Genomic DNA, 20,125 nt, shown 5'->3' on the forward strand with positions numbered 1-20,125 from the left:
CCACCCGTCCCTCCTCCAGTACCCTCCAGCTCAGGGACCATCACCACTGTCCATGCCTTAGGGACAAGTTAGCCTTCAGTTCATCCCCATGGCCACCAGCTCACCCACAGGCCCCCATCACCTCCCTCCTGAATGATCTGTCTCCAGCTAGCTCCCAAGGAAACTGTGCCCTACACTTCTCCTCTTTCTAGCTTTCTGAAACATAAAATTGAAGATCTCAGTCTTCATAATTTGCTTCTATGCTTCCCTCTGTCCTCGAGATAAAATCAACAGGCCTTAAGGGGGCTTTCTGGGCCTAGGGCCTGCTTCCCCTTCCCTTCTCCCCCACTGACCTCATCTCTTGTCACTTCCTACCTCCCACTGTCTGGTTTCTATCACTGATTTCCTAAGAGGCCCTCCTGTCTCATGCCTCTTCCACAGTTGGCCAACCCTTCTGAAATACACTCCCCTCCAGTCAGTTGCCTTCAAGACTCAGATCAAGTGTCACCTCTTCGGTGAAGCCTTCCTGGAAATCCACATGCTTCCAAACTGGGTAAGATACCTTGTGACCGATGGGTACCTTCTCCTCTCACAGCAATGTCTTGCTGTTTACATATTTTTCTTCTCCACTGACCCCAGGGCTGGAGCCTTGTGACTTGTGTTTTCTCCCTCTGCTAACAGAGCACTTGCATAATCAGACTCAAATTAGACTTGTTGAATAAATGATAAACAAATGAGCAAATACTCACTCTGTACCCCCTCCTAGGGTCCAGCTGCTTGAATCCTGGGCCCAGAGGTTTCCAGGTCCAAAAAGGAGGGCTCCTACCAGAGTTTCTCTTAGGGCCCTGACCCCACCTTGGCAGCTACCCTTTCCCCTCCCCAGGTTAACTGAAGTTTCAAGGTCAAGGGGAAACTTTTGCCAGTACGATGAGGGAACCTGGAGAGGTAGGGCAGGGCAGGAGATTTGCATCCACCCAAGCCTAGGGTGGGGAGACAAAGAGAAGCAAGTCATGTCATCTCTGGACGCAGAGTGTGTGGGCTGCCTGGCCCCTTTCTCTTCTTATTTTAGTTGCATTCTCCGCCCTCCACCTCTGAGTCATGCTGACAACTTCCCTCCCTACCTCCAGCCTCCTGTGCCCCTCTCTGTTTACTTGCTTTCTTGGCACCTTGGTCCAGCTGTTTCCCTGGTGGCTCAGACGCTCCGATGTCCATGTCTGACCTTCCAGTCATGACCAGGACCAGGATTTTCCTCCTCCTGTTGATGGGTAAGCTGAGAGTCACGACGAAGGGGGAGGAGGGGATGGGGGTCCAGGTAGGGAGAGAGATGAGAATGCATGCTTTGGACTCAGACATTAGGGGAGGGATCTGGAGTTATACCGGGTTTGGGATCTGGAGTTTGTGGAGGTTGAGAGGATACTGAACCAATTTTAGGGAAGTTCAAGAGATGCTGGAAGAGAGGCCAGTTGCCTGGACAATCCAAAAGTTTTTCAAGTAGGCAGAACGAGTCAATCTTATACTCTGTCCACTGCATCCATTTGGCCCCAAGTTTTCCTGGATTCTTCCTCATAGGAGCCCAGGGGGAGGGGTGGGGAAGGAGCGCCTTTAGAGCTTGGGCGTTGCTCTGTGGAAATGAAGAACTGAAACTTGCTAACAGACCAGTGGGTGAACAGCTATCTCTGGACCATCTGAAGGAGAGAAGCAGGGCTGAGCCTGAGGGTCCAGAAGACCAGGAGATGCAGGGGCATTGCACCTGGAGGGGACAGTGGGGGAGGGGGCTGGGGGCCAGGGAGATGGAGCAGAAGAGAGACCCTTCACCAAAGTGTGTCTCCTCACCCTCCTCCCCAGCCCTGGCTTCCTCTTTCTGTTTCAACTTGGACATAGACCAGCCAACAACCTTCCATGTGAACAGCGCTGGGTTTGGATACAGCGTGGTCCAGTATGCCAACTGGTGAGGACTGTGTGGTGTCTGGCCTTTGGCTCTCATCTACTCCTCCCCTGTCCCTCCCCACATCACTCTCTTTATTCACAAACTCTCCTCTGTCTGCCATGGCAATTCCCGCCAAGGCTATGAAGAGTTGGACTGAAAGAAGGGCCATCTTGCCATCTCGAGGACCCTAGCTAACTTTATTTATTTCTTAAGCAATTACGAAGTGCCAGGCACCCTTTTGTGGGCACTGATTGCATCCTCACAGCAACCTTATGATGTAGGAATCCATCACTCAACAAATGTTTATTGAGCATCTATTACTAAATGTCTCAGGAGCCAGGCATACACCAGAGCATAAAAGAGACAAAAATCTCTCCCATGAGGAATTTAAATTGTTATTAACCTCCACTTTACAGATGAGGAAATTGAGTCTCAGAGAGGGGAAACAAACTGGTCAAGTGGCAGTCTGGCTCTGGCATCCACACTCTTAGTTGCCGTGTTCTTTTCTCCTCCCAGGGTGGTGGTTGGAGCCCCCCAGGAGATAAAGGCTGCCGATCAAACGGGCGGCCTCTACCAGTGCGACTACAGCATGGGCAAGTGTGAACCCATCCTCCTGCCGGGTGAGTCACTGCCCCCGGCTGAGACCCAGGTCCAGGCTCCTGTGCTCTGGGGGCCTGTGGAGAGCACAGGAGACCCACTTCCTGGCTTCAGCTCTGTCTGCAGACCCTTACCCTCAGACAGTCTCCCTGACCCACTCAGAGTCTCCCCTCCCAATGCACCCCCATAACTCCATCAAGACCTGAGAGCCCCCTTCACCTGTCAGACCCCCTAATCTCCCAGAGGTGAGGTGCTCCCTGCCTCCTCTGTCCTGAGGGTGACCATGCACACATCTGTACCTTCAGTGCCTCCAGAGGCTGTGAACATGTCCCTGGGCCTGTCCATGGTGGCCACCACCAGCCCCTTTCGGCTGCTGGTGAGTTGCCCTGGGTCACGGGAGCATCCTGAGGGAAAGAGTGGGGACCTGGGGCTGCTGGTGCTGGGAGTCTCGTGAAGGGTGAAGGTGCTGGGATGGGAGGGTGGGACAGAAGCAGGGGCAACCCCTCCCACCAGGCCCCTCTGTCCACAGGCCTGTGGCCCCACCGTGCACCATGCATGCAGGGAGAACATGCACTTGACCGGGTTTTGCTTCCTGCTGGCCTCCCCGTCCTGGCAGGCCCAGAGGATCCCGGCTGCCCTGCAGGGTGAGTGTTTGGGGCCACTGAGTCCTTCGAGGTACCTATACACATCTGACTCGGGTTTGCAGTGGAGCCAGAGACACCCCAAAGTGGATAAAAAAGAGGGATGCAGTAAAAAAATTTACTGGATGGTATTGTGGTTCCAAACATGGGCTGGAGGGGTCATCGCCTGCTTTTACACCTGCCCCATCACTGTCCCACCACAGGACCTTTCCTAGGACCTTTCCCTCTCTGAGCTTCAGTTTCTTCATCTGCCTGTGGGATAATATCACACCCAACACTGAGAGTAACGTACAATGATCCTCGGCCAGGGTTTAGCACAGTGCCTGGCATGTGGTGAGGGCTCAATTAATGCCAGCTGCAAGAATTTTTAGAGTGAAGGGCATTTATTTTCACACAATGCACCCTGCAGCACAGCCAATTAGTTCATGCAGCAGGCTGGGAAAGGGTGATGTGGGTGCAGGCAGTCTGAGTAGTGTGTATGCATGTGTGTGGATGAGTATATGTGCATGTGTGTATGTACGTGTATGTGTATGAGTGTGTGATGTATGTATACATGTATATGTGTGTGTTGTGTTATGTATGTGTGTGTGTAGTGTATGTGTATATGTGTATGTGTGTATATGTATGTGTGTGTGTGTGCATGTTGAGGCACAGGGCCCAGCTTCCTTGGTGCTGACAGGGAAGGGGGATGAAGAGGTGGAACAGTGAGCTTTTCAGACCCCCCTGGGGCAGGCCGAGGCCCCTCCCTGGTTTCACATTCACACTCAAGCCGTTGGGGAGACTGACGTCTGGGGCCCTGAATGGGGTGCCCCTCCCAGCACCTCCTAGGTTCTAGATTCATCCACAGGTGCCTGGGCTACCATCAGGACACCCCTCTGTCTGATGGGAAGCCTTGGGGGCAGAAGGGGGCAGCTGGGAGCTAGATAGGAATCTCCCTGAGCAGGCCAAGCCAGGAGAGCTTCCGCTTTTGAGGACATATTCTTCGCTTACTCTGAGGAGAGTGGGGTCCAGATTGCAGCTGAGGACAGCACAGGACCAGTGTGCCGCTGTTGCCAGGGATGACATTAAAAATATTTAACAAAAGTACAGTTTGGCGCTGACCAGCTTGGGGTATACCCGGGCCAGGGGCTGGAGCAAGGCCCTTTTAGTGCTGGATGGTGGGCATGTTGGGGGAGAAGGTGCGGTAGGGTCAGGGGGCGGGGCATGGACAGCCGAGGAAGAAGGAGGGGCCCCCAGCCTCTCACCATCTGGATTGGAGGAATTGTTACCTTTTTATCAACCAGGTGTGAGCAGCTGAATCACAGATGTGTCCTCTTTAGAGACTTCAGGAGACAAAAGGGCCCTGCTCTAGGCAGGAATTAGGGCAGCCCCTGGGAGGGTCGGTTCTCGTGGCCAGGAGGCCTGGGCTTTGGGAGTGTCCCTCGGGGGACTGGTGCCACCTCCTTCTCCAGAGTGCCCGAGGCAGGAGCAGGACATTGCCTTCCTGATCGATGGTTCAGGCAGCATCTCCGCCACCAATTTTGCCAAAATGCTGAACTTCGTGAAGGCTATGATGAGGCAGTTCCAGCATCCCAGCTCCCAGGTGTGTCTCCGGGGAGGGAAGGAAAGGGCGCAGCCGCCCCCTCGCCCTCCCCTCCCCGGGGGAAGCTTATGGGAGGAACCCCAGGGTTCTGGTGCCTTGGCCCGGCCCCCAGCCCTGTGTGGTTCTCCCAGTTCTCCCTGGTGCAGTTCTCCCACAAGTTCCAGGTGCACTTCACTTTCAAAGCCTTCGCAGCCAGCTCAAACCCACTAAGCCTGCTGAACTCCGTACAGAAGCTGAGTGGGTACACGTACACGGCCACAGCCATCAGGAGGGTCACGTGAGTCCTGACTCCTCCCAGGTCTTCCCCCAGGGCATCTGGGTCTTCCTTTGGGCCACATCTGTCTCCAAGAGGAAGGGAGAGATGGGTACTGGAGTTCAGCCTGTGGTCTCCCCACCAAGCCAGGGGCCTCTGTGTGGGACGGGGGCATCACAGAGGAAGCGGCATCTCCTTGTTCTCACAAAGGCATCAGAGGCTAAGCAGCAGCTCTGTTCACTGACCTCTGGACCCTCATCTTCTCTGACAGAGAACAGCTGTTCAGTGCCTTATATGGGGCCCGAAAAGATGCCTCCAAAATCCTCATCGTCATCACTGATGGGCAGAAAAAACGTGACCCTCTGGATTACAAGGATGTCATTCCCAGTGCTGAGGCTGCTGGCATCATCCGCTATGCAATTGGGGTAGGATGTGGGGATGCCCTCCCACTACTTCCTCCCCTCTCGTCCTCTTAAGCCACCTTCCCTTTCAAGGACAGAAACCCCAGCTCTCTCAGCTTCTACTTCAGGATGAAAACTCTGGGTTCCAGCCTGGGGTATCCTCATCCTTTCCCTAAGCTCCTTGCTGAGGCTGTCTGGGCCTCATTTTTCTTGCCTGTACACTGGGTGTAATAATATTAACCTTGCAGGGTTATTGGAGGATCCCAGCATCCAGCAGGCATATTATAGTTATGATTATTTTCACTGAATTGGTCTTTGCTGGGAACAGGTGGGATTGGCTTTTCAAAATATACATTCCTGGCAAGAATTAAAGGACATCGCATCGAAGCCCTCCCATGAACATATATTTAAAGTGGAGAACTTTGATGCTTTGAGAGACATTCAAAACCAACTGAAAGAGAAGATCTTTGCCATTGAGGGTAAGTCAGAGGTGGAACTACTCACTTCAGAAGCCCTCAACCATAAATGTTTTTCCTTCTAGAACCTAGACCCCTATGTCATGGGCCAGTCTCTCCCTTTGGGTATTAGTCTCCAACATGTGATCCTCTTAAAGCTGAGATCCTTCTTGAACCTGGCAAAGCCTATCTTTCCCCATGGATCCTAGGTGTCATGCCTTTCCCCAGGTACGCAGACCATAAGCAGCAGTTCCTTCGAACTGGAGATGTCCCAGGAGGGCTTCAGTGCTGTGTTCATGCCTGTGAGTGGGGCCCCTTTCAGGCCACTGATGTAGGGTGAAGCAGAGATGGGAGGAGGGAAGGCAAGAGTGGGTATCAGGCGAGTGGGCGGAACCATCGGCAGGCATTGTTTTGGAATAGGCTGTCTTCTTCTTCTTCCCACCTGCTCTGGAATCCTTTCCTCCCAGGATGGACCAGTTCTGGGGGCTGTGGGGAGCTTCAGCTGGTCTGGAGGTGCCTTCCTGTACCCCCCAAATAGGAGCCCCACCTTCATCAACATGTCTCAGGAGCACGCGGACATGAGGGACTCTTACCTGGGTGAGGCAAGGCTGTGGTCGGAGGGCCGGGCGGGAGACGGGCTGCCTGGGAAGGGCAGGGGCCCGGGGGTGGGGAGTCGAAGCCTCTGTGCTGAGGCCCGGTCCCCTCAGGTTACTCCACAGAGCTGGCCATTTGGAAGGGGGTACACAGCCTGGTCCTGGGGGCCCCCCGCCATCAGCACACCGGGAAGGTTGTCATCTTCACCCAGGTGTCCGGGCAATGGAGGCCGAAGGCTGAAGTCACAGGGACCCAGGTTGGGTGTGGAGGAGGGTCTCCAGGGCAGAGAGGGAGAGGAAGGGGGTGCGGGGCCCAGCAGGGAGGGGCCGGTATCTGGGGAGAGGTGGGACCTGGCCCAGAGCCGGTGCAGGGGTAGGCAGGATGACTCCACGCTCTGCCCTCCAGATCGGCTCCTACTTTGGGGCCTCCCTCAGCTCCGTGGACGTGGACAGAGATGGCAGCTCCGACCTGGTCCTCATCGGGGCCCCCCATTACTATGAGCAGAGCGGGGGGGGCCAGGTGTCCGTGTGCCCCTTGCCTCAAGCGGTGAGTGGCTGATGAGACCCGGGCTGGGTGGGGTCTGGGTGTGGAGGGGTCGCCTGGGTTGAGCCCTGACACTGTTTTTGTTCTGCAGAGGGCTAAGTGGCAGTGTGGTGCTGTCCTGCGAGGGGAGCAAGGCCACCTCTGGGCCCGCTTTGGGGCAGCTCTGACGGTGCTGGGGGATGTGAATGGGGACAGGCTGACGGACGTGGCCATCGGGGCCCCGGGAGAGCAGGAGAACCAGGGTGCTGTCTACCTGTTTCACGGAACCTCGGGACTGGGCATCAGCCCCGCCCACAGCCAGGTGAGGCCCCCGTCACTGTCGCAGTTGCCACAGCAACCTCCTCCAGGCTTTTCCCTGTCTTTGACACTGCTGCCTGAAAATCCTTTTTTCCCTTATCTTATCTCTTTTGTCCAGCACTGAGCACCTAGTAGACAGCAAGCAAAATCTGTGGAATTTGAGAAATGGAAACATTGATACATTCCCTGCTTTGCATGGTGACTTGATACTTGAGTGGGTTCTCCACCCAAGCCTTTTAGTCCCCCAGCAGTTTTACACTGTACATAGGCCAGGCATTAGCAAACGCATTTTAGAGATGAAATCTGGGGCATGGAGAAAATAAGTGCCTTGACTTGTCCAAGGTTTATAGTGGATCGAGAATGATGATGAGGGAGGTTCCAACCTCCTGACTCTAACCCAACGCTCCGTCTCTTGGAGCCTTCCTTTGCCAGTCAGTTTAGTTCTGGTGGCCTCAGTCTGCCTGTCCACTCACCCCTTCATCTCCCTGGATGCCATGACTTTATTCTCTCCTGCCATCAGTAATCCTGCCAAATGCCCATAGGCAGGAGCCTTTCACCCAAGGGGGCAGGGTTCCCTGAGAAGGGAGGGCTACTTCCCCTGGCAAAAGTTAAGGAAGCCCCAATTAAAAAATAAGGAAAGGATCTGAAAAGACTTTTCTTCAAAGATGATATACAAAGGACGAATACGCACATGAAAAGATGTTCAACATCATTAGTTACCAGTCATCAGGAAATCAAAACCACTTCACGTCCACTAGGATGGCTAGAATCAGACAGACAGATGACAAGTGTTGGTGAGGGTGTGGAATACCTGGCACTCTCATCCACTGCTGGTGGGAATGTAAAATGATGCAGCTACTTTGGAAAACAACTCCTCAAAAGGTTAAGCACAGAGTTACTCTATGACCTGGCAGATCCACCCAAGAGAATTAAAAACATGACCACACCAAAAAGGTTATACGTGATTGTTTATATTAGCATTATTTATAATAACCAAAAGGTGGAAATAACCCAAATGCCCATCAACTGATGGAACAGATAAATAAAATGTGGTATACCCATACAATGGAATATTATTCAACCATGAAAGGAACGAAACACTGACACATGCTACAACATGGATGAACCTTGAAAACATTATGCTAAGTGAAAGAAGCCAGACCCAAAGGACCACATATTGTATGATTCTATTTACATGAAATGTCCAGAATAGGTAAATCCATAAAGACAGAAAGTAGATTAGTGGTTGTCAGGGGCTGGGGTGTAGAGGAAAATGAGGGACGTGGGGATGACATGGTGGTGAGATCAGTTCTCCTGTGCACAAGGCTGTCTGGCTGTGTTTGTACTATTTCTACCCCCTCTTCCTTGGTAATTGGTAAATTTCTCTTTCATTTTATTATTACTACTCTCAATGTCTGCCAGTCCCATCAATGCCCAGAGATTTAAAGGGCATATTCTTAAAGGGACTGGTCGTTACAGGAGCCATGGAAATAAAAGGGGAGGGACCCACAGGGCAGGTGGTCCAGGAGCGTAGAATCTGCATATGGGTGCAGCCCCTCCCCATCCCGACCTGGTCCCACCTTGCCTTCTGAAGAGACGGGGTGGCTACGGAGAGCAAAAAGGGGTCTTGGGCATGAGGTCAGAGAGTCTGATTTCAAGTCTGGAATTGGCCTCTTAAAGGCCCTATGGCCTTGGCACCATCTGCAATGTGGTGGGTAGGGCTGGAGCCCTGATACTCATAATAGTAAGTTACTGACTAGTGACCATACGTCAGGTGTGGTTCTAAGAACTCCATGAATTAATTCATTTAATTCTCTGAGGTGTTATTATCCCAGCTGAGGGATAAGGAAACTGAGGCACAGAAAGACTGACTCCTGGCCTAAAGTCCTATGGCTCATAAGTGAAGGAGCCAAAATCAGAACCCAAGACTAACTAGCTGAGTGAGTGAACAAAACTCAGGTCACCAGGCCAGTCTTTCCATCTCCACTTCTTCATTTATGTCCTAGAAATCTTCCCTTGTCTCTAGTCACCATTTTCCCATGCCCACCTCTCTCTTTAGGCACTTCTTGGAGATGTCTTTTTACTGCTCACCCCTTCGTTCTGTCTCCCATACCCCCAGCTCCCTGCTCCTCTCGTTCTTCTGTTCAACTTGTTTCCATCACCCCCTAACCTGACTTGTCTCTCCCTCTCTGGCCAGCGGATCACAGGTGCCCAGTTCTCCCCCAGCCTCCAGTATTTTGGGCAGTCGCTGAGCGGGGGTCAGGACCTCACCATGGATGGACTGGTGGACTTGGCTGTGGGGGCCTGGGGGCACGCGCTGCTGCTCAGGTGAGAACAGCCTTCCCCAGACACTCCCTGGGTGGTCCTGGGTCTGCCTAGGACACCAGCCTCCCTACCTGCCCTCCCAGGTTGTCCTCCCAGGACCAAGGGCCTGTCCTCAGCTCAGTGTTCTGCCCGCAGGACCAGACCTGTGCTTAGGGTGTGGGCAAACATCCGCATCACACCTCCAGAGATCACCAGGTCTGTGTACGAGTGCCACCAGCAGCTGGTCTTTGCCCAGTCTCTGGGTGAGGCCATTGTCTGCCTTCGTGTTTCTCAAAGTCCCAAGAACCGGCTGGGTGAGTTAATTCCCCTCTGACTCAGGATGCCCTGACCCTGGGAGTCTCCAAGCCCGGGACTCCTGTCTCCTACCTTGCCCCTTGCCCAGCTGGGAAGTTCCTCACTCTCTCAGCCTTTTCTATCCCCCGCTTTCCCCTACAGCTAACCTCCAAAGCGTTGTGACCTTTGACCTAACCCTTGACCCTGGCCGCCTGAGTCCTCGTGCTGTCTTCGAGGAGACAAGGACTTGGAATCTGACTCGTGTTCGAGACCTGGGGCTGACACAGCACTGCGAGCCTGTGAGGTTGCTCCTGCCGGTGAGGGGGCCTCAGAGTCCTGGGAATAGAGGCAATTCTGAGGCTGGCAGGGGGCTGGGCAGGGAAAGAACGAGTGTGTTCTGGTCCTCGCTCCGCCCAGCATGGCACACGGAATGCAGGAGGTACTTGAGGTACTTGACACATGTTGGTGGAGTGAGTGAGTGAATGGATGGATGAGGTTGGCTGCATCTGCCAGAGGCTACACGGCTGGATTTCAGGAAAAAGAGTGCAGCTGCTTCAGAGAGCCATGGGGCAGTGGGGATGGGATTCTTTTATCCAACTCCTCCTCTGAGACAGGCCCTGTCCTTGTCACCAGGGACCCCGCAGTGGACAAAACAATCATGCCCAGGGGAAGCTCTGGGCGAAGATCAAAAGTGATCAGATTCCTAAATAATAGATGTCAGGTAGTGATGAAGGCTATGAAGAGAGATAAAGCCGGGGAGAGAATGGAGAGGGTGTCGGGGGGGTCACCGGGAGCAGTTTGGGGAGACCCTGAGTAGAGTGAGTGAGTCTGTGGGAGGCTGCGGGAAGGATGTTCAAGACCAAGGACAACCACAGCAGAGGTTCTGCACGCAGGATCCTATGGATGAGCATTTATGGGGGGTGGGTAGGTACCACTGTTGCTCCATTTTACGGATGAGGAGACTGGACCCAGCTAGTGGCTGCGACGGTGCGTTTCTCAGCCAACTGCTCCCTCCAATGTCCATTCTCCAGGCCTGTGTGGAGGACTCGGTGACCCCCATCATCTTGCGTCTCAACTTCTCCCTAGTGGGCAAGCCTGTCTCTGGCTTTGGAAACCTCCAGCCTATGCTGGCAGTGGATGCCCAGAGATACTTCATGACCTCTGTGAGTCTTGGTGCTGGGCTCTTCCAGAGAGGGTGGAGGGTGTGGACTCCAGATCTTGGGGAAAACCCTGCTTTCCCTTCGCTCTCAGCTCCCCTTTGAGAAGAACTGTGGTGCCGATCACGTCTGCCAGGACGACCTTGGCATCTCCTTTGGGGTCTCAGGGTGAGCGTCCAGCCCCTCAGACCTCCCCTGGTCCCCCAGCCCCCTTCCTGGAACCTGGAACTCCGCCCCTGGCTCTCCCTAACATCTCTACCCAGTGCTCTGGACCCAGACATCCTGTCCCCATCTCTCCCCCGCTTTCCTACTCTGTGTTTCATCCCCACACCATTTCCAGCCTCAGTCACAGAATCACCTCCTCCCCTCTACCCCAACACCCAGCTTGAAGACCCTGATTGTGGGGAGTAACCTGGAGCTGAACTTGGAAGTGAGAGTGTGGAATGATGGCGAGGACTCCTATGGAACCACAATCACCTTCTTCTACCCGCTGGGGCTATCTTATCGACGTGTGGCAGGGGGCCAGGTATTGTCCTCTCTGGGGAAGGAAAGGCTGATGGCGGGGGATCAGCAGAGACTCCTGTGTTGGGTTCAAGGCTCAGGCAGGGCTTCCATTGTTTAGCAGCCTCTTGTAAGCCAAGAGGGCTGGGCTGATCGTGGTTGGATGGATGTGGTTGTGTTGGCTGGGGCATGCATTGGCTCATTCTGTGTTCAACTCTGGGCTTGGCATTTTAAGAATGGCCGTCAGGAATGAGTTCCCAGGAGGCTGCTAATGTGAAGAGAGCAAGGACCCTGGCTTACATTTCTTTGTATTCCACGTCGTATCAATATTCCTCTTTTAAAGGAAAACATATCTCGGCCTTCAAATACTTTATTTTATTTTATTTTTTTAGCATCTTTATTGGAGTTTAATTGCTTTACAATGAGTGTTAGTTTCTGCTTTATAACAAAGTGAATCAGTTATACATATACATATATCCCCATATCTCCTCCCTCTTGAGTCTCCCTCCCACCGTCCCTATCCCACCCCTCTAGGTGGTCACAAAGCACCGAGCTGATCTCCCTGTGCTATGCAGCTGCTTCCCACCAGCTATCTATTTTAAAGTTGGTAATATATATATAAGTCCATGCCACTCTCTCACTTTGTCCCAGCTTACCCTTCCCCCTCTCTGTGTCCTCAAGTCCATTCTCTACGTCTGCGTCTTTATTCCTGTCCTGCCTCTACGTTCTTCATAACCACTTTTTGTTTTTTTAGATTCCATATATATGTGTTAGCATACAGTATTTGTTTTTCTCTTTCTGACTTACTTCACTCTGTATGACAGACTCTAGGTCCATCCACCTCACTACAAATAACTCAATTTTGTTTCTTTTTATGGCTGAGTAATATTCCATTGTATATATGTGCCACATCTTCTTTATCCATTCATCTGTTAGGTTGTTTCCATGTCCTGGCTATTGTAAATAGAGCTGCAATGAACATTGTGGTACATGACTTTTTTTGAATTATGGTTTTCTCAGGGTATATGCCCAGTAGTGGGATTGCTAGGTCGTATGGTAGTTCTATTTTTAGTTTTTTAAGGAACCTCCATACTGTTCTCCATAGTGGCTGTGCAACAGCCCACCAAAGGTGCAAGAGGGTTCCCTTTTCTCCACACCCTCTCCAGCATTTATTGTTTGTAGATTTTTTTCATGATTCGGCCTTCAAATACTTTAAAACGCTGTTCTGGGGAATTCCCTGGTGGTCCAGTGGTTAGGACTCGGTGCTCTCCCTGCCATGGCCCGGACTCAATCCCTGGTTGGGAAACTAAGATCCCTCAAGCTGTGCAGTGTGGAAATATAAAATAAAATAAAATAAAATAAAATAAAATAAAGTAAGTAAAATAAAATAAAATACTGCTCTGTAGAAGAAGGAGTTGGATTTATTGGTTACTCTAGATCAGAGCTTGGCATACTTTATCTATAAAGGGCTAGATAGTAAATATTTCAGCTTTGTGGGCCACAGAGTGTCTTCACATCTTCTCAACTCTGCTGATGTAAGGTGAAAGCAGCCATTGACAATATGTGTATGAATGAGCATGTCAACCATTGACAATATGTGTATGAATTTACTGTGTGCCAATAAAACTTTATTTATAAAAGTTGGTGCTGGGCTGTCATATGGCAATCCCTCTTCTAGAGGACAGAACTAGGACCACAGGGAGTCAAAGAGAAACAGATTTTTAACAAAAATTTTATTATGAAAAATTATGTTAAACATTTACAAAAGAAGAGAGTAGTTCAACAAACCTCCCGCAAAATTATCGCCCAGATTCAACAATGATCAACATTTTACCACATTTATGTCACCTGTTTGTTTTTTCTTTTCCCTTTGCTCAAATATTTTAAAACCAATCCCAGAGATCCTGTCACCACACACCTTCCTATTTCACTGTTATGGACAGTAGGGACATCTTACATGACCCCATAGCCATTATCACACCCAATGAAATGAATGATTCCTTGGTATTTAGATCATAATCAAATTTCCTTAATTGTCTCAAAAATATTTTTTAACTGGTTTATTTGAACCAACATCTAAACTAGGTCTGCACATTATGTTTGGTTGGTCTCCCATGTCTCTCTTAAGCTAGTCTTCCCAATGGGAGCATATTTTGATCAATGCATGAAGAAATACACTAGGAATGGCAAACTCCAGCTGTGTGAGGGGTGAACACCCTATCACTGGAGGTACTTCTAGACACATCAACCAGATGCCATGTGTGGACTTTTGTTGGATATTGCATTTAAAAATGAACTGTAATGTAACCTTTTTGGAGACCATCTAGGAAGACAGAACATGACCTGGATATTAGCTGATCTTAGGGATCAGCTTTTGTTGAGTATGATTTGTTGAGTCTTGTCTTATGTTAAAAAATACCCTTGTCTGTTGGTGATACACACTGAAGTCTTTCAAGATGAAAGTATGTGATGTTAGGAATGTGCTTTAAATTAATCAGGAAAAAATAAAAAAAGAGTGGAGAACAGCTGAATAAAACAAGAGTAGAAAAATGTTGGTAATTTAAGCTGCGTGATGGGGACATGGAGTAGATTTACCTAGTCTCTCCACTTTTGAGTATACTTGAAATTTTCATAGTACAACCTTTTAAAAAGAACCATAAATAAAAAGGAAGAAAAGCAATTATACTCCAATAAAGATATTTAAAAAAAAAAAGGAAGAAATGCTAATAAATCTGGGATTTCTACATTAGGAAGAAGTTTGATCAGATAGTGTTTAAAGATTTTTTTTTTAAGAAACATAACCTTAAGGTAGATTCCAGGAAACTGTCAGTACTTTATGGAGTCTCGTTGGAACACTAACAAATGCTCACTGGCCTTGGTTCATCTGTGCTTCCTTAAAACCAGCTTCAGTCACGTTCCCTGCGCCTGACCTGTGACAGTGCCCCCACCAGGAGCCAGGGCACCCTCAGCACCCGCTGTAGCATCAACCACTTAATCTTCCGTGAGGGCGCCCAGGTGAGCCTTGCTTCTGCCCCCCCCTACTCCCCTGCCCCCCGCCCCCGTCCTACTCCTCAGTGACCTCCCCCCACCCCATTCCTACCTCTTCCTCAGATGACCTTCATGGCAACCTTTGACGTCTCCCCCACGGCCATGCTGGGAGACCGGCTGCTTCTTGCAGCCCATGTGAGCAGGTGAGCTGGGCCAGGCCCAGGGCAGTGCTCCCTCCCGCTCAGCCTCCTCCTCTGGGGAACTTGCCAGCTGGGATCCTCCTCTTTTTCCAGTGAGAATAACACCCCCAAGACGAGCAAGACCACCTTCCGGCTGGAGCTCCCAGTGAAGTACGCTGTCTACACCGTGATCAGCAGGTGCCACACCACGACCTCAAAGGGCTCCTCCTCCGTCACTCTGTGGGGCTCGGGGAATTCTCACTCTCTGCAGCAGCTGAACATCTGTGATATTTAAGTTTTATCACCACCCTCTCAATCGGTAGATGACACTGCTAGCAGCACTTACTAATCAATCATCGAGTGCTTATTGTGGGTTATTGATGATAATAGTAATTGTGATATTATTATCATTACATCCTACATTTAACAGAGGCTACAGTTCTCAGAAGCCTTTCTTAAAAGCCTCAAGATTGTCCCGGGTTCCCTAAGACGTATGACATGTGACCCTGTTTTCAAGGTTCTTACAGCCTTATTGGGGAGCAAGGTCATCCTGATTCAAGGAAGAATCTCATCAGGGGCCTCCCTGTGGTTCTGTATCCTCAGGCTACCTGAGTTTTCAAGGGGGCGAGGGGACGCTAGGGTCTCCTGTCAGGGGAGGCTTCAGCTAAACATTGAAGTGTCCATGGCATTGGGCTTAAGCCTTGGCATCTGGGCAGGACGATTCCTCATCGCAAGGAACAGAAATCTGCAGGGCTTTTAGAACCACCCCGCCTCCTTTTCCCAGTCTCCTTTGGGAAGGACAGGGGGAAATGACCTGCTGGCTGCAGAGACTGGGGATCAGGGAAAAGCTGGATGAAAGGGAAAGGGCTTAAATGCTGCCCAAGGAGGGGTACACACGGTGTTTGACACTAAGGAGTCAGGCCAAGGGCTTGAGCAGATACCTTCCTTCAACAAATGCCTTCCTAGCATCTGCTATGTTCCAGGCACAGTGCTGCAGTTACTTTCCATAAATTCATTTGTCATTCAACAAAGATTTATTGAGCCCCTATTATGTGTAATCAACACCAGACATAAGCCCCTGTCTTTGTGAGATCCACACACTCGTGGTGTGAAACAGGCCCACCTGGCTTAGCCTGGGTACCTTGCCCTGCTAGTTCTGCCCACGGGCCTCCTTGGATTACCTCCTTCTGCCCAGGGTTTCACACTCTCCTTCACACCTGCACACTGGGGGCTCTCAGCAGCCCAGGCAGGTGCCAGCTCGGAGCTTGCTTGCTTGCTGGTGTGAGCACTGGGGTTATCATGCCTGCTTGCAGGGGACCCACAAGCAGGACATGCCATGCCTAGGTGTGTGTGACTCTACACTTGTATTCTGCAGTTGTGACTCTGTGGGTCGGGGCACTCCGAGGGGCCCCCAGGACAAGGCTGAGGTGTTTGAGCCCCTCACAGAGGAGGGATGAGACTTTGGAGTCGGAGTGGGGGTTAGAATTTGAATGGTACAGGTAAAGGGCAGGTATGCAAAGAGTAGAGTGGGGCAGGGGCGTGGGGCAGAAGTGAGAGCAGCCACCCAGCGAGGGGCCAGGCTGACCACTGGGTCTCCAGAGGGGCCTAGGCAGCCTCAAGGTGTTGTTACACTGAGACCCAGGGAAGAGTCTGTGTTGGGCCCACCCTCACCTCCAAACCTCAGGCCTAGAAAAGCTGAGGAGGGAATTTCCTGACGGTCCAGTGGTTAGGACACTGCACTTTCATTGTCGAGGGTGCGGGCTCAATCCCTGGTCGGGGAAATAAGATTCCCACAAGCAAAAAAAAAAAAAAAAAAAAAAAGAAAGAAAGAAAAGCTGAGGAAACAGGAGAGAAGGGCCCCAGGGAAGGCCTCTGGGAGACCAGAAGGGGCAGGTCCAGTAGACATTTGCCAACAGCATCCGCCTGAGTCTCCCTAAACCTTTGTTGTGTCCTACCTGCCCATCCGGCTTCCTCCGTGTCCATGAAGGCCTGGAAGGAAAACCCAGGCGCAGAGAGGACAGGCCCTGGCCCCCGCTCCCCCCGGGTCAGAGCTCTCAGTCCCCTTTGCTGCACCCCCGGCCCAGCCGCCTTGGCGGTCTCCTCTGTGGGCAGCCTCTGCAAGAACCTTGCAGCCAGCTTGAAGCCCAGCCCTGCTCCCTAAACCCTCCCATTACCCCAAGTCAGCCACAGACCTCATTCCAGACCCCCCCAGGGGCCTCTGACGACCTGTCCTGCCATGCTCCCAGCCACAGCCTCCTCAGGAGGCCCTAACAGAACTCCCCATCCGCCCGTGCCTCCTCTCCCCTCAGCCATGAACAATCCACCAAGTACCTCAACTTCTCGGCCTCCAAGGAGGAGGAGGAAAGCAGCGGGACTCAGCACAGATACCAGGCATGTGGCGGTGACTCAGGAGCGTGGGCTGGGGCAGGGGCCCAGGAGCCAGAGATTCGGGAGGGATGTGGGGCTCGGCATGACCTTTGCCCTCACTGTCCCCCGTGCAGGTGAACAACCTGGGGCAGAGGGACCTGCCTGTCAGCATTGACTTCTCAGTGCCCGTGGAGCTGAACCGGTTGGCCGTGTGGAAGGATATGGATGTCCTCCACCCTCAGGTACCCAAAGACTGTATGGCTTCTCCACTAATGCCCTCTACCTGGACTCCTTGGTCCTCATGAATCCCTGATGACCCCATCACATGCTTTCTCCCTGTGCCTTTTCCTAGAACCCATCCATTCAGTGCTCTTCAGAGAGAACAGTGCCCACAGAGTCCGACTTCCTGACCCACTTTCAGAAGAAGCCTGTCCTGGTGAGAGGGCCCTGGGCTGTCCCCCACTGGAAGCCACACTTCAGAGGAATTTAATTCAGGAATGCATGTTACATTAGATGGATGTCTGCTGAACAGCCTGCTTGAGCTCAGATGTGGCTGCTCCCCTCAAATCAGACAGTTGAATGCTGTCTTCTACCTTCAAACCCACCTTTCTCTGGCCTGATGCCACTTCTCTTCCCCAGGACTGCTCCATTGCTGACTGCCTGAGGTTCCGCTGTGACATCCGCTCCTTCGGCGTCCAGGAGGAACTTGACTTCATCCTGAAAGGCAATCTCAGCTTCGGCTGGGTCAGCCAGGTGTGTCCCCTCCCAGACTCAGGTGGGGCCTGATGTGTCTGTGCCCACCTAAAGCCAGGGCGTTTCTCTAACCCCAAGCCCTCCCCAGAGCTATTTCCCAGCCTTCCCCCTTCTCTTTTGCAGACACTGCAGAAGAAGGTGTTGGTTGTGAGTGTAGCTGAGATCACGTTCAACAGATCCGTGTATTCCCAGCTTCCAGGACAGGAGGCATTTCTGAGAGCCCAGGTAGTGACCGTGTGGTAGGCAGTGACCAGGCTGGTCAGAGAGCTCCTGATGCTAAATCTGTGATGCTGAGTGGGGGGCTTGCAAGCCTGGAGAGAGGAAGGATGGAGGTCCCTGGGCAGGACAATTGTCCCTTAGCCCATGAATCCTTCTGTATCTCACCTCTTGGAGCAGAGCCTGATGAAGAAGGGGAGAGAGTTAAAGGGGACCTGGGAGGAGTCTGGGGTAGCAAGAGTCCTGATACTTTCTGATGGGGTCATCTCCACTCCAGATGGAGCTGGTGCTGGAGAAGTATGAGGTCTATAACCCCACCCCCATTATTGTGGGCAGCTCTGTGGGAGGACTGCTGCTGCTGGCTCTCATCACAGCCATACTGTACAAGGTGAGTGTTTTCATCCCACTCCTGACACCACCAGCATTTGGTCCCACACTTTCTACAGTGTAAGAAAGACTCACCATGGAGTCAGGCACACATTCTTCCTAAGTCACTGCATGTGAGACATCCCTTCCCACCTGTGACATAACCAGTCCCCAGTTGACCCCATGTCCTTCTATTTGATTCTCAAGCCTCCTCTAATCTGTCTCCATTTCTTTTTCACTCTTCTCCACCTCTTTACATGTTTCCCTTAAACACAAATTAGAACATGAGAGCACAGCCTTGGATTTGATGTTGACACCACCACTGATTCTTTCCTTGACAATTGGCATGTGCTTGGTCCATGCTTGGTCTCAGTTTCTCATTCTGAAGGTGGTTCTACCCAGCTCACAGAACTGTGGCAAAGTCTAAATGACACAATTTATATAAAGTTCCTAGTGCAGTGCTGGAACATAGTGGGGTTCCAGAAATGGTGATTGCTCCCCCTCCCCATCATCTCTTTTCCTCTCTTCCACTGGACTTCCTGATTTTCTTCTCCTTCCTCCCCAACAGGTTGGCTTCTTCAAACGTCAGTACAAGGAAATGATGGAGGGAGCAAATGGACAGACTGCTCCAGAAAATGGGACAGGAGACCCCCAAGTTGCCCAGTAAGAAACTACCTCCTGCTCTCCTTTGGACCTGCTCTCTGCTAAGAGCTTCCCTGGCCTTCTTACTTTCACCCAAGTCAGGCCTGATGGGAAAGAACATTCCATCTGAGGGAGGCTGGCATCAGGCTGCTTTCCCTCTTTGGGAGAATGCAGTGTGTTTGCACAAAGCACCTAGCCTGGGAAGGGCCATTGGTCTTGTCAAGGCTCCAACTGGAAATCCCAGGACAGGATCCCTGACATGTCTCTCCTGAGGACTTGACTTGGAATTTCTACCTAGAAATAGATGGACAATAGCCTCAGGCTCCAGTCTCCCTTCATCCACTAACTACCGATGGTCTTCCTAAAATACAGTTCTGAACCAGGCTCTCATCCTCATCCATCTTCAGTGGCTTCCCTTTACTCGCAGTGTAACTTCTGAACTCTTCAGCTTGTGAACCAATACACAGATGTTTCTTACAAACCCTGGGATGTATTGAACGGAACATTGTCTGCATATGGTTAGTGATTGGAGAGCACTTTGAAGTCCTCTATCAGAGACGTGCTGCCCCCAATAAGGTCATTCTTCTTATTATGCCACCCATCTCAGCATAACGCTCAAAGTGGTGCCTGGTGCTGACCTGGGAGTCAACACACAGCAGGCCATTCCCTGCCCTGGAGAGATCCCACTGCTGCCACAACCAACGTGCCTGGGCCACGTGGATGTTTTAGTTAGAAAAGCAGAAGGGGAGGCAGTTAACCATGTGACTTGAGGTGACATGGTCAACTGTATTCCCTTCTGTCCCAAAACTATCTCCCCCATCCATCATAGGGTCCAAAACCCTTTAGGATTTGGAAGCTTTGGGAACTCAGAAGGACCAATTATGATGAAATTGCCTCAAGCCGGGCTCCATTTAGACTTTATGAGGATTGGGCTTTAGAGTATTATTTCTCAAAAGGTGCTCCACGAACCTCTGGCGGTCTCCAATGGTCTCCTAAGTGCTATGTTTTAGAGGAAAAAAAAAGCAAGAAACAGTTTTAAACCCATGCATCTCACACATTTGAACCTGGTGACTTTCACAGAAATCCTGC

At 51.4% G+C, this 20,125-nt stretch overlaps 1 protein-coding gene across 2 annotated transcripts; it reads left to right on the top strand.

Moving 5' to 3' along the window:
- Positions 1-1,183: 1,183 nt before the first annotated feature.
- Positions 1,184-19,061, top strand: ITGAX (integrin subunit alpha X). 2 transcript variants are annotated; one of them, XM_068524961.1, is made up of 30 exons: positions 1,184-1,244; positions 1,825-1,927; positions 2,423-2,526; positions 2,809-2,879; positions 3,033-3,147; positions 4,596-4,726; positions 4,858-5,003; positions 5,251-5,404; positions 5,709-5,859; positions 6,064-6,137; positions 6,303-6,432; positions 6,543-6,685; positions 6,835-6,975; positions 7,064-7,273; positions 9,467-9,597; positions 9,730-9,887; positions 10,030-10,184; positions 10,899-11,030; positions 11,119-11,192; positions 11,409-11,548; positions 14,422-14,540; positions 14,637-14,716; positions 14,807-14,890; positions 17,002-17,083; positions 17,194-17,301; positions 17,412-17,495; positions 17,699-17,812; positions 17,936-18,037; positions 18,306-18,416; positions 18,963-19,061. In XM_068524961.1, the coding sequence occupies exons 1-30, from the start codon at positions 1,184-1,186 to the stop codon at positions 19,059-19,061; spliced, it is 3,507 nt and encodes a 1,168-aa protein (XP_068381062.1). The 2 variants fall into 2 exon arrangements, with proteins under 2 accessions (XP_068381062.1, XP_068381063.1); XM_068524962.1 differs by having other exon boundaries at positions 1,208-1,244; positions 11,409-11,550; positions 14,430-14,540.
- Positions 19,062-20,125: the final 1,064 nt, after the last annotated feature.

Source organism: Eschrichtius robustus, chromosome 16, assembly GCF_028021215.1.
Source record: "Eschrichtius robustus isolate mEscRob2 chromosome 16, mEscRob2.pri, whole genome shotgun sequence".
NCBI lineage: Eukaryota > Metazoa > Chordata > Mammalia > Artiodactyla > Eschrichtiidae > Eschrichtius > Eschrichtius robustus.

Bases quoted from the DNA above. Each gene is read 5' to 3' on its own strand.
- ITGAX (XM_068524961.1), top strand. From the start codon at position 1,184: ATGTCCATGTCTGACCTTCCAGTCATGACCAGGACCAGGATTTTCCTC. The intron at 6,433-6,542 runs GTGAGGCAAGGC...CGGTCCCCTCAG, and splicing joins CATGAGGGACTCTTACCTGG to GTTACTCCACAGAGCTGGCC. The intron at 14,541-14,636 runs GTGAGCCTTGCT...CCTCTTCCTCAG, and splicing joins TCTTCCGTGAGGGCGCCCAG to ATGACCTTCATGGCAACCTT.